A 14,015-nucleotide genomic window follows, 5' to 3' on the forward strand; every position below is an offset into this window, starting at 1 on the left:
CGCCAAACTTCTTTTAGGATGGGCCAAATTTGATATACGCTTTGGCATCGAAATATTTAGAAATGCGTTGTTCATCTAGGAATTGATAGGTTATGAAATTGAGAAATAAATAAGAATAGATAAGATTTAATTTAGAAAATGTATGTTCATTTATATAGTTTTTTATTTTATAATTCAAAATTTTTTTTATATTTCAAAACATTAATTAGCTTGACGGGCCGGTGCAAAAAGCTTGGCGACCTGTAGGTTGGTGACCCCTGTATTAATATATATCATAATTGATAAAACTAAGTAAATGTGTATAAAGATTATAAACATAAAGTATATCATTAGTATCTTGTATAAAGATTCATAAGTAAAAAAAATATCATGAATATTATTATGTCATATATTTTTGTATGTATTGTTGGTACATATGTTGAACTACATAAATTATACCATTTAGTTATAAAAAAACATTAATTAATAAAAATAATTTGTAAGACAAAATGCAAGAAAAGCCAAAAAATATATTTTTATTGTTTTGTTAGTTTCAGACAAATGATACTATTATTCTACCGCCGTTGTTGATTATAGGCCTATAGTACATTGGCCAAAATAAACTGGATGGGTTGAATAAGTGTTATTGTTTGCCGTTTACTGTTGAATCACTTGAAGGATGGACAAAGTCTGGTATCAATTCATTAGCATAATTATACCTATTAAAAAATATATATATATATGATATAATTACTAATTATGATTAATTATATGAAATAGATACATTTTAAAAGTATAATAATAGGGTTTAATTAAACTAAGTACTATGTTATAGAAATTAATAACAAAGAAGATAGCACTAGTTAACATATTTCAATTATAGTATCTTAAAGTTAAGTCTTAAATGAAATAAATCAGTTGTAATGTATTAATAATCAACAATCAAAACATCAACAAAGCGGATAATATATATCATTAATATATTAGAAGTAGCTTTAATAAATAAAATAACTGCTGTAATCAGTAAAAAATTTTTTAAGAATGTGTTCTAACTTCTAAATATAGTGGAAATCATGCTTAAAGTTAAATTGTTTAAACCTAAGTTTACCAAGACCATATTGGCAGCTAATATATAACAAGACAAACATTTATTTAATAACTTCTATGATAATTAATAATTACCTAATTATGGCAAAATCATAATGACCAAGCAGGTGCAAAGCAAGTCCAAGTTTCCAATGAGCTCTAGCATTTTTAGGGTTTAAACACAATGCAGTAGTTAAAGCATATCTTGCATTTTCTGGATCAGATTTTTTCAAATAAAGATCTCCCAATATCATGCAAATATTGAATGCATCTTTGTGTTTATTTTGCTGTTGATATATTCGAAGAAGATTCTTGTATAAATCCACTCTTTCTGCATCCAATTGGATGCATTTTTTGAAACATTTTTCTGCTGCTTGTAAATTTTATACGTTGTGAAAATATATAAGAGCCAGTTCTACATTTATTTCTAAATGATCGGGGTCTAATTTTAAACATTTTTTATAGGTGTCAATACACATGAACATGTCACCTTGATTACAATATGCAGTTGCTAAAAATCTTAAGACAGTGACATTATTTGGAATCAATTCATTAGCTTTTTCAAATGCCTCAATTGATTTTTGGTAGTCAGTTATTTTGAAATAAATCTTACCCAAATTAAACAAAATAACTTCCATATTAGGATTTATTTCTAATGCTTTATGATAGTTAAAAATGGCTTCTTCATATTTTGCAGCCATAAAACATTCATCTCCTTTTTCAATCAAAGCTTCACAATGTTGATTAGCAATCACCTTAATCCTTATTATCTGTTTAGCATTTTTTTTTTTTTTTTTGAGATGGTGACGCGTCCATTGTTTAAACACGTGTGAAATTTTCAAATGAAGACAACAAATGATTCACATAAGCTTATGACCAGAATTTTGATAATGAACTGCAAATAAACAAAATATATAATTTAATATATTACAGTGAATATGATATATACACATATAACTTTATATTATGATTTACACTTACAAACAATAAATAATTTAGAAAATATAGGAGGACAATAGGTACAAACTATTTAACAATTTACATAAAGGATAATCTTAAAAATTATTCAGGTTACATTCTTTGACAATCAGGGGCGGAAAGTGCCGGAAAATTACCCAGTTGAACTCGGTGAGCCTCCTTAAATTTGGGCTGACTAAGTAATATATGGTTAAAAATATTTGAATACCCCAAACTCTGTTATTCTGAACAGAACAAAAATGTATATTAATATGAATCAATAACTTTATATTATTGAAAAATTGACCGTTAATATTTTTAGTTGCTGTTTAAAATCCTAAAACTCGGTGAGACAATACCTTGTTTAGGTTAGGTTAATAGTAAAATGGCCAAAGAAATTTTCCTAATAAATTTCATTGTGTTTAATAATTGTTTATATAATTTAAAAAACATTTAAATGAACGCTATACATTTTATTTTTTAATGTTTGTATTTTTTTTCATTTAAATTTTTATATTCGATTTTTAAGCTCTTAGCTTGCAGAGAAAAGATTGAAAGGTGATTGTTGAACAGAAAGTACAGTTGCCATTAGTTAATAATAAATGAATAAAAATGAATAATTTAAATTATTAGGTAAGTATTTACACAACTATTAAGAGAGGTGATAGATAGGGATAATAGGTGTTTAATGTTAAAAAGCAATGTTCAACAAGTGAATATAATAAGTGATAAAATTCAAAGAGATGTTTAGTATAGGTTAATTGTAATTTATAATACAACACTAAAATAAAAGCTTACAAAAGTATGTATATTTACTTATCAAACATAAAAAACATATAGATAAGAATATTATTGAGCGAATCATGTAGGCTATTGTTGATATTTACTTTTTGAAGAGAGTTATAAGCATTTTAAAGTTTTAATGTTTTACATAGATTTAACTCATTTCAAAATGAAAATATAAATGTGTTTTCTTAGACAAAATTGTTACCTTTAGATTTTATAATAGTTAAATTGGCTCTAACTCTACTAAACGCAATTTTTTTATATTGTATGTTTATAAAACAAAAACAACATGTATGAATATGATATCCGCTTAAAAAATAAATTCAACATCAATAAGCATTGATAAAAATAGGATTTTAACCTATGTATACACTGTACACCTAGTCAAGATATCTATACAGAACATCTATTAAGTTACATACACTAAATACCAATCACTAGTTTATGAGTAATATATAGCACTTGTATAATAATAGTAATCTTTACAGTTTTTAATACTTCAGTTTTCAATTTTAAAGGTTACATTTAGTAAAAACTATCATAATCTAACTTAACGATGATCACTAGATAGTGAACATTTAACAGTGCAATCAGAATAGTGTTAAATACTTTCTAGTTAAATTTATAGATTTGTGGAGTAAATTGGGTGGTACTCATGCTGTAATTGCACTACCACATTTTAAATAGAAATATATACCTATTGCAAGTTTACATTATAGCAGCATTAGAAAATCATAAAATATTGTAAACCTATAACTTCTATTTTCTAAAGTACACATTTGCTTACAAATTACAAGTATGTATACAATTTCACTTTTTTACAAGTGTTGTTTTGTATCTATATCATAAATCCTATTTCAAGAGTTCATTTTGGCTCACATTTTTTGACGATAATTTTAATTACCTATCTATTAATAATTGATGAGTTTGATGCAACGTCTTTTAAGAGGATGTTACTCGGTTTAAAATAAAAAGTAATTTGTAATTTTTTTTTTTTTGTAATGTATGAATATTATTTTTATTAGCAGCAATAAACCTTACAGTGGGTAGATATAACATTTTTTTTTATTACTGCTTTGCCTATCACAAAGGTATTTAATAATAGGTACATTTTTAACTGCCAAAATAATTGAATACTTATTTAATAAATTAACCTAGTATATATATTTATTTATTGGGCGAGTGGGGATTTTCAAATGAAGTCAGTATTAATGGGTTAGAAATTATAATATTTCTCTGCACCGCCAGAAATTGGGGTCGATTTAAGTCACTGTTTGTAAAGTTTGTTACAAAAATCTAATAGGTAGGTATTAATAATAATAATATAAAACTATGTAATTAATATGATAACAATATTAACGTTCATACTTACAAAAGATTTATCTGTTTGAAGTATATTGATAGTAGTATACAGCAGACAAGAACACAATAACGTACAACACAAGCCGCAGGAAACACACACTCAACTACTAGAGAAGTAGAGAGCGTACAATGTAAGAGATTCTCTATAATCTCTAGTACAGTATATAGCTAACTATATGACAGCCGGCGAGTCCAGTTTGTTAAAAGTATTAAGTATTTAGTCCCAGTGAAGTAAACAAAATTTTATAACTACACTAAAACTAAATTAAACACGGAAAATTCATCAGTAACGGAACGATAAACAAGTAAACGAAACTGCGTAGTGTGACATTGTGTATCGCGCCGACAACCGACAACACGCGGACAACGCCGTTTGTTTATATAAACAACCAATGAATCAACGCCATTGGCCCGTACAGTATCAGTCGGGTGTCCCGCCCATAAACATAGGTAATTTTAAAAGTTGTGAAAATCAATAAGTTCCAACTAATAAATACAAAATTCAGTATACATTTTATTGAATAAAAAATAAAAAAATAAAAAACAAATTTTGTTATATCATCGGGAAACGAACGATCAGATGGTTGTGAAATAAACGGGACGTCGCCGTGCTGTTGTCCGCCATTTTTGTGTTTGATTTCTTCGTCTGCATCGTATTTCTGTTTGCGTCTTCTGGTCGACGCGCTTCATTATTAGATCATCATTTTTGAAGGTACGTCATATTTCATTTTTATACTTTATAATATGTATAATGTACTGCATACAATCTCGCGAGTCCATGGTCAGTGATACGCTAGGGCTAGTAAGCTATTGCATAATTTGCATGTTTTTATTAGGCTATTCAATTTATTGCTAAGTAAGCTTGAAATTATATTTTAGTCCTTTTTTAGTGCATTATTATGTACATTATTACACTATTTTATGAAATTAAATACAGATATCTTATCGATAACGATTATAACAATATCATCATTAATTTGTTAGAGAGACTCAGCATCCTGGTTCTTAGCAACACTCGATCCCAGAGGACTTTTTACATATCAACAAGTAGGTCTAGTTTTGCTGCTAATGCACGTATACAATTCAAAAGCTCTATGAAAAGTTCGTACCTAGGCTATTTATTTATTCTAAACTTGTTATTACAGTTATATCTTTCTTATATATTATTTTAATACTTATCTAGTCTATATATTATGTATATGTTATGTTATGCAATGTTATGTATCTTCATTATGTTTTATCTTGTGAAAGCCAATTGGCGTTCTTTATGTAAAATAATTAATAATTAAAATATAAGATTTTATTGCTCTAAGCCACATTGTTCAAGAAACATTTGATTTACAGTTACAATTATGTCCTACTTTTGTTCTTGGCCATTAAGTTTTGACAAGCAATCTAAATATATTTGTTTAATATTTAATTCTGAATAATATTTATTGTTGAATATCAATATTTTGATCAACGAATACTAACATATTATTAAGATTATACTACCTATTTATTGCAGTTTGGCATTGTATTTATTTTCCAATTTTTTTATTAAACTTTTAACTACTTATTATATATAAATCTAAATTCAATTAAATTCAATTATCATCGTCCTCCAATTGAGATTAAAAGGTATTAAGTAATTATTTCATATAATGTAGGTATCTAGTATGAGATTAATTGATTAAAAAAAAAATATGTTTTTTTAATAATTGTAGAATTGTGTAATTCTTCTATAATTTCCAAAGTTCTACTGAGTATTCAATATTTTAAAATGTTTGAAACTTGTTATCTTAAGATTAGTTTTATATTTACAAAATATAAATAAATAAAATTATGATTGACATTAAAAATATTATTAAATATTGCAATAGTAATAATTAATATTATATTTACCATTTAATGTGTATAATTACTTTTAGGTTGGAATTTATAAAAAAAAACCCTAAACTATTATAATGTCAGAAGTATCTGGATTTATTGATGAAGAAAGTATAAAAGGTAAGCAAATTATTATGTATCTCAAATTTATTTTTAACAGTTTTTATTTTACATGTGAAATATAGGTAGATTTGGTTGGATATTAATCGAAGGACACCCTATTTCAATCATCACACGGATAATTAATGGAGAACATTTAAAGTTTGTGTCCGTGTTGATGGCAGAAATGCTGCTAATTAGGAACTATTTACACTATTTTAATCCAGACATTTATAAATGTTTTTCTGTGAAAGGTTACTATATTACCAATTCTGAAGCAAAAATATTAAACTATATCAATAAACAGTTTTATTCAAGTATGTTTCATGAATTCATTGCTGGAAAAGATTGCATTGTCCGTTTAGAAGATGCCCAGGAGTTTTATAAATTTGTATGTGTGTGTTATAACAAAATACAGTCAAATATTAATGACCACAAAATACAATTTGGTTGTATTAAATTTTTCTCACGTTTTATTCCATACTATACTAAAGAGGGCCAAAAATATCTTCCACTTTTCTATTTTACAAATCCAAATGACCCATCAATAGGAGATGTGGAACTTAAAAATTGGGATTTAGCTTATCTTAAGTTTTGTTTCAAAGTTATGGGCATCTTTGATCAATTATATAATATGGACTCTTGCACTGTAATCAGCCTTAATAATATTAAGAACTATTATCCATCAGAAAAAGTTTATGAGGATTTTTGGCCTGAAGACGTGTCTAATAATTCACATATAATCAATCTTAATAAACATTACAATAAACCAGGTGTCTGGATTACAAACCACGTTGAAGTTTATTCTGAAAATACTTTGAACCAATTAGTAAGTGTTATATATATTGACTTAGTGTATTAAATTAATTTTATATTTTTTATTTAAGTTATGTTAATTATGCTAAAAAAATGGGATTAATAGTGTTAGTTTTTAGGTGTGACTTTTTGCTTTTATTTATTTATTTTAATTATACATAGAGCAGTGGTTGGATTTAATTGATATGAATATAGTATTGATTGCAAGAAGATTTGAAATTTGGAATCATTTATTATTTTTAAATTTTTATTTCGTTAGTATTGTTACAACAATCATTAACTTAATATATCATATTCTATTATACTAATGAAGTACTAACACATAAAATGATCATAGTCCTGGTTTTTATTTTTTTTTAAATATAGTCACTCATGCTAATATAACAATTTACTAAGTTAAAATTCTTAAGTAGGACTCAATGGTAGTTAACTATTTTTATATTACTATTTTATTTGGGTGAATATATATATATTAAGTAGTCATTTTTCAAATTTGTTTTTATTTGATTATTAGGGTTCTTCATTTATGCCACAAAAAATTAGTTCAGCTAACAATAATACGACCCAAGTAAATCATTCTGAACCAGTTAATGCGTAAGTAGATTAAAAACAATAATCAAATTAAATAAATATTTAAAATAAAATAAAATTATTTTTGTTTTTAGTAATTCTGTATTATATCCCAATAATACTTCTAATATTCAATATGATCAATCCACCAGTAGTGAAGTCTCACAGCAGCAACAACAACAACAAATTCAATCGTTAACATCCCTCTTCAGCAATTATACAATGGATGAATAATAAAATTTAAGAAAATATTGCCTTAGTTAAATTAAATTGTTGATTTAATGAATGACTAACTCATTAATATGAATCGTCTAATTTTACCTAATCGTCTTATTGATCTTGCGCTTATCATTACAACAATATTTGGTATTGTTTTCAAAAATTTTCTATTTCTTATCAGATTTAAAGCTTTTTACGACCTTTATAAATCCCTGTTCATATTTGTATACTACATGATGTTATAAAGCATTACAAGTACCCGTTTTTTTTCTTTATTTCATAGCGGTTGCAATTACGGTTATTTTATAGCCGTAAGTATAGGATTTTTACTCAAATTCTGTTCGTATTTATTTAGTTCTGTTTTTGATTCAATAAATTGCGTCTTTACATTTTTATTGTATTATTATTCTCATTATTCTCAGTAGCTAAACTTGTAGATATGTCTTTAACCACAGGCTGTGCTCTATATCTTTAAAGTGTTTCTCAACAAAGTTTTTATTACACATGACTATATTCATATATTTAGTGGTTCATATATGCCTACATAAAACATATTTATATGTTAATTGAATTCACAAATTAATAGTTACATAGATGCACCATGAGTCTTACCTACTGAGTATGGTATAGACAATTTACATTTGATATTGAATACCTACGTTCAATTGTATATTACTTTGTAAAACATACACACTAACACAGTGTATTTTGTTGTTATATTTATGTAATTATATTAAATAAATATTATTTGTATTATAAACTATAATATGTAATTAATAAGTGATATTAAAAAAAAAATTGTGGTACTACTATAATTTTTATGTATAATATAAATAATATTTAAAGCAATAATATTTTATGTTTTGCACACCAAAAAATGCAAATTTTATTTAAAAAAGATTTTACTATCAACATTGGTAAATGTTTTTTATTTATATTATACAACATTTAACTTAATGTAAGAGTATTATTTTTAGATAAATTTGATTACTTTAAATACTATGTGTTATAAAATGTATAATAAACAAATGTAATGTCAACATTTTTTTATTTTGTTTTATTTGTTTATTCTTCAAGAAGATAATGGGCTCCACTAAAGAAATTTGTGTGTAGGCTCATGAATTCACAATTTAAAATATACTTGTAAATTCATTAAATAGTAAATATAAAATTAAATAATTACGATTTGCAATAAAGTTTCTCCCATAACTAAAATATCTACATAAATAAATTTTCTTTGCTTTTATTGTATAATATTATTATATAATATTGTGTAAAAAAATGTTTAATTAAATAATTCAATATTAGGCAAAAATAAATAAATAATAATATGATAATCCTATAGGTACATTTGTAATTTGTTATAACTTATGGGTCTATATTTTGTTTTTGTAGTAGCCAAAATGTATTATTTTTTTAGAAAATCTTAAAATAGTTACTATGTTAAATTTATAGTGGTAATATATTGTAAATTTTTGGACAAATTTTAGTGCATAGTCAGTATTTTGATATTAGATATTTGTCAAGTATTATGTCCGTGTTCAGTTTTAAAAGTAAGGTTATTCGTAATTGTATAAAGTACTGAAGATTTATAAAATAATTTTTTTACTGGTAGTACATTCATATCATGCTGCATTTGTAAAATACTCGTTAAATCAGTTTGATATTTATTTTGATCTATCTGAAGTGTGTAGTTTTTCACCAAATTTGTTATTAATAGTTTGAATAAGTGAATTAGTTTTAGAATGATTTTTTGCTAATTAATAATTTTTAGCTCATTAACATACTTATCGACCCATATGTTGGCGGTGTAGTACACCAAAAACAGTGTACTCAAACCTTCTTTGGTGGTATGTAAAGATGCTTTTAATTATTTATTAATATTTTAATTTGAGGAAAAACTAAATAATTGAATATGATTTTGATGTATGATTGACTATACAATATAGAAAAATTATTTTCTTTAACAGCCTTTATATTAGAGTGTACTAAATCAAATTTCACATAGAATTTAGAAATGTTATTTTAAGTAGTATCAAGTATTATCAATATTTAATACTTAAACATTTATTATAAAAATATTCTAATGCAGTTAAGTAGTTATTTTTTTATAAATATTTTGGTTATAACTAATAAATCAATTTTACTCCCTCATATATTAACTCAAATACTCAATGTACCCATTAAAATAGTTTAAGAATGTCTGACCAGTACTTTTTTAAAAATTTTTTTGCTCTAGTAATTCATCATTATCTTCGCTGACTCCATCAATTGAATAATATTGTGTGTCTGAAATGAAGGCTATTGTTCATAGTATCATCTTCAACTTCGTCGGCATCAATTTCTATATTAAAAATGAAATAAACAAGTTTACCAAAATTATTTATCATAATAAATAATTCTTAGAGAAATAATGTCCATGGCTAAAGCCTAAAATTTCAAGTAGAAGAAACTCCATATTCTTGATATCAAGAAGGCAACACAAATATTAAGCAACCAATCAATACACGGTCATTTTTAGGAATGAATGTTATCGACCGTGCTGTGATGCATTCAGGTGCACCAAAATTTTTTGTTGGTATCTTGTGTCTATAACTAGATACTTTTAAAAAAAAATACCTATCAGCATCTATAAACTATAAATTATCTTAGTTAAAAAATATTGTCTACTTCAATACATGATACCTACTTTTTAATTTATAATCAATTATAGGTACTATATAAGTTTTATAAATATAATATATAAATGTAGTAGATTAGGTCACAGTGACTTGTTGGTTGTTTCTGTTGTAAGATTAGTATGTAAATATTGATAGTATTGATACATCAAAAATTATGAATTCCCTAAATACTATATTATGTAATTAGATACTTACAATATTATATTCTATATTTATATTCTACTTACCTTCAATAAAAGTACTAAATAAATCATCCATCACTGCATTAAAAACTTCAAACTTAAATAAATAACAATTAACAACTAAATCTGATTAATTAATTGATTTATTAATTAATAAATAATAGAAAATAAATCTGAAGGTAATTAAATGATTAGAGTTATGATATGCAATATGCAAAAGGAGAAGGTAAGAAAAAGAGGGAATTACTTATTTATACCAGTGTCACAAACGAATTTCTTTATTTTATACCGGTATTCATTTTAAAGGGAAATTTACACCGGTTTGGACCAACGAATTTCTTAATAAATTTCTCGTTATCTCATGACGTATTAGGTATCTTATATGTTCTATAAAAAAAAAAAAATAGTACCTATAATTCCATACTGTAATATAATTCAATTTAATTTTTTATGTTGTTTATGCCTGTATTGTATCATATATATTTATATATATGTAAAGGTCTCTATTATAGTATTATAGTAGGCCTCTTATGGAACGACGCGCTCCTGGTCGCAGAATAATCGCGCGACTTTTGTCAGGCCACTTTATAAACTGGCGGCTATATGTGTTTGGTCTCCTTATCTCTAATCTTCATGATTCGTAAAACGTTTTCTTGCTATTGTAATATTATAGAGAGCAACACCTTATAGACGCTGTCAAAATTTCAGTGCGGGAGACGGGAGTGCCGAGACTTATGGATCACCATAAGGATATTATGGTGAAATTCGGCATTTGATTTATGGTAGAATTCGCCGCCACCGCCGCAGCTGCTATAATATAGAATTGTACCTATTAGGTAGGTACTTAGTACAAACTGATATTGACTAAATATGCCGGCATATTACGCCGACATGTCTATTACCTATCTAACACCTTTGTATTAAAATTTAGATTGTCATTTTAAAAGAGTTTACACGAGCATTAGGTCTGTCGATTTTGTTCAATAGAACGCATTAAACGTGTTGACGTTCTTTTTGTTTGTAGATAATATGAGTTTAAAATTTGTTTGGATAATTATTCGTTTTCATAAATACGATACATACATTCATCGTACCTATGTCAATTTATGTCTAGTAGACAGTGTTACGAATTTGTATTAACGAATGAATATAGAAGTATAAGATCACAACGATAAAATTGTAACGATGTTTTATTGTTGAACGATTGAATCCGATTTAATACCATATACCTATACGTCACATAATACGGTACATAAAAATTTACCTATATCGATACACGAAAAATAAGCGTAGGTACGTAGGTATACTTTATACGATCTTATTTTTAATGTGGCGAGTTTCAACCTCGTAGAATATAATCGAGTGTATAATAATAACCATTAGGTATACGCCACATATGGTTAATTAATAATATTTTTTGGATATACGTAGGTCGCTACAAGGAATTATTTTTGTGCGCACCATCGTTCTGTCGGTACCTATAAAACGTTCACACGGGGTGCGTATTGTTATTATCGTCAGAACCCTCAGTGCGTTGTACTCAAAAATGGATCCACGTTCCACGATGGGCCAGGGGGTTCGTGCGTGCGGCGCGTTGCTCGTTCGTATTTATTATATTATATTCGAGTATAGAATACTGCACGTGTTGTAACTACACTGCACTGCTTTACTGCTGCACGTGCAGCGTAAGTGCTCACCCTCAAAATCGGTCCTCGGGGTTTCGACAATAATTCAAAAGTCGGCGTTTTGTTGTCGCCGCACACCCTTCGACGAAAATACGCGTATATAGGAAAAACTGGTCGCCGCCGCCGAACGCCTCATGTAGCCCGAGGCCAAATTCCTCTTGTACGCCGCATGCAGCTGCGGCACCGTCTTTTTGTCCGTACATTTTCGACCCTCGTTCGATACGTATAATATAATTTATACACTGTGTGTATACATATTATATATCTATAGACTATAGAGTATAGACAGACGAAAAAAACGACCCGACGCATCTCACGCCGTACAGATCTACGTTTAAACAATATTATTTTGTATTACCTACGCCTATACCTATACATATTTTATTAAAATGCGTATAAGCGTATTCGGATAAAAACAAAAGAAAAATATTAAATGAATTACTACGATAATATTTGATATAATAGGGTAATAGTGTGATCAGTGGCGCAATTATCGGGAGTGTTGGGTGTGCAATTCACCGGGGCCCCCGGTTTTTAGGGGGCCCTAGATTAAATCTCATATAAGATATTCCTACTATAATCTGTATTATACACATGTTATATTATATTTGTTTCAGTATAATAAATAATAATGTCTTAACTGTTTTGAATTCAGTGAATAATTCGAATTACGAGTACCTATGAATATGATCTATGTGAGAAACCTCAACCAGTGTACCTACCGTATAAGTATAACAGTGTACAGTAAGCAGTATTAAGGACTTTGTTGCCGTAAAAACAAGAAGAGTTATATATTTTATGTTTGATTATTCAAAAAAAAATAAATTTAACTTATGATTATTAACTATGACATGTGAGAAAACAGTATTTATATATTACGTTTAATATTGAATTATGTTTTGACTAGATCTGTAAAATTTAAATTCATGAATACCTAATAAGAAGTGTGTAAGATACGTGAGTACATGACAGTAATACAACCATTTTTTTTTTTAATGAAACTTTTATTTTATTTTAATTATTTCACATTTATTTAGATTTATTTAATTAATTACCATTTTTTTTTTACAATTTTAATAACATTTTATAGTGATTCCATCATAATTTCGGCAGTATTTCTAATGTTCACATATTATGTATATGGGTATTGAACAAATAGTTATGTTTTGATTAGAAAAGGTTTAATTAAGATTAATTTTCATACGTATTCATTTCATCCAATATCAAATATTATATTATATTAAATACCTAAATAATTATATTATATGCCACATGAGGAGTAATATTCATAGATCAAATATTACAGTGGTGGGAGGTGGGTGCGTTAATAATCTCTTATGGAGAAACAAACTTATATTTTTCAACCCTCTTTTTTACTATTTTTATAAAAATTTATTATTATTTAAGTTGATTTTTTTTTGAAAATATCGATGTACTTACCTATATTAATATGTTTATACTAAGGATAAATGTGTTTAAAAATAGTTTTAAACACATGCAATATTATGCAATATAGCCATATTGTACTAAAAAATAATGTTTATTAAAATTAGACTATTTATACAAATATAATTATTCATAGATTAATATTAACATTTTTAAATATAACCCAGTAGAAAAGAGAATTGTAATTTGTAAAACAAAAGTTTTTGTATTTTTAGGATTTAAAAAAAATCGATTTTCATATAGGTAAACAATTAGTAATTATTTAACACATAATAACA

The 14,015-nt window shown here is 26.4% G+C and overlaps 1 protein-coding gene and 1 long non-coding RNA gene across 4 annotated transcripts; one reads left to right on the forward strand and one right to left on the reverse strand.

Moving 5' to 3' along the window:
* Nucleotides 1-492: 492 nt before the first annotated feature.
* On the reverse strand, nucleotides 493-4,503 carry LOC114129916 (uncharacterized). The gene is made up of 3 exons (XR_007606138.1): nucleotides 4,181-4,503; nucleotides 1,162-1,960; nucleotides 493-698 (listed from the first exon to the last, which is right to left on the reverse strand). It is a non-coding gene; the product is annotated as an uncharacterized LOC114129916 (long non-coding RNA).
* Nucleotides 4,504-4,520: 17 nt separating this feature from the next.
* Nucleotides 4,521-8,609, forward strand: LOC114129918 (uncharacterized). 3 transcript variants are annotated; one of them, XM_050207542.1, is made up of 6 exons: nucleotides 4,521-4,620; nucleotides 4,751-4,882; nucleotides 6,081-6,159; nucleotides 6,225-6,967; nucleotides 7,469-7,548; nucleotides 7,620-8,608. In XM_050207542.1, exons 3-6 carry the CDS (start codon nucleotides 6,117-6,119, stop codon nucleotides 7,756-7,758), a joined length of 1,005 nt encoding a protein of 334 aa, XP_050063499.1. In that variant the 5' UTR covers nucleotides 4,521-4,620; nucleotides 4,751-4,882; nucleotides 6,081-6,116; the 3' UTR covers nucleotides 7,759-8,608. The 3 variants fall into 3 exon arrangements, with proteins under 3 accessions (XP_050063499.1, XP_027850579.1, XP_050063500.1); XM_027994778.2 differs by lacking the exon at nucleotides 4,521-4,620 and having other exon boundaries at nucleotides 4,626-4,882; XM_050207543.1 differs by lacking the exon at nucleotides 4,521-4,620 and having other exon boundaries at nucleotides 4,629-4,882; nucleotides 6,200-6,967; nucleotides 7,620-8,609.
* Nucleotides 8,610-14,015: the final 5,406 nt, after the last annotated feature.

This window comes from Aphis gossypii, chromosome X (genome assembly GCF_020184175.1).
Source record: "Aphis gossypii isolate Hap1 chromosome X, ASM2018417v2, whole genome shotgun sequence".
NCBI lineage: Eukaryota > Metazoa > Arthropoda > Insecta > Hemiptera > Aphididae > Aphis > Aphis gossypii.

What these genes read in the sequence shown, in the direction of transcription:
- LOC114129918 (XM_050207542.1), top strand. Translation starts at nt 6,117, where the DNA reads ATGTCAGAAGTATCTGGATTTATTGATGAAGAAAGTATAAAAG. An exon ending in TGATGAAGAAAGTATAAAAG is followed by an intron (nt 6,160 to 6,224) that starts GTAAGCAAATTA and finishes TGTGAAATATAG; the next exon opens with GTAGATTTGGTTGGATATTA. An exon ending in CATTCTGAACCAGTTAATGC is followed by an intron (nt 7,549 to 7,619) that starts GTAAGTAGATTA and finishes TTTTGTTTTTAG; the next exon opens with TAATTCTGTATTATATCCCA.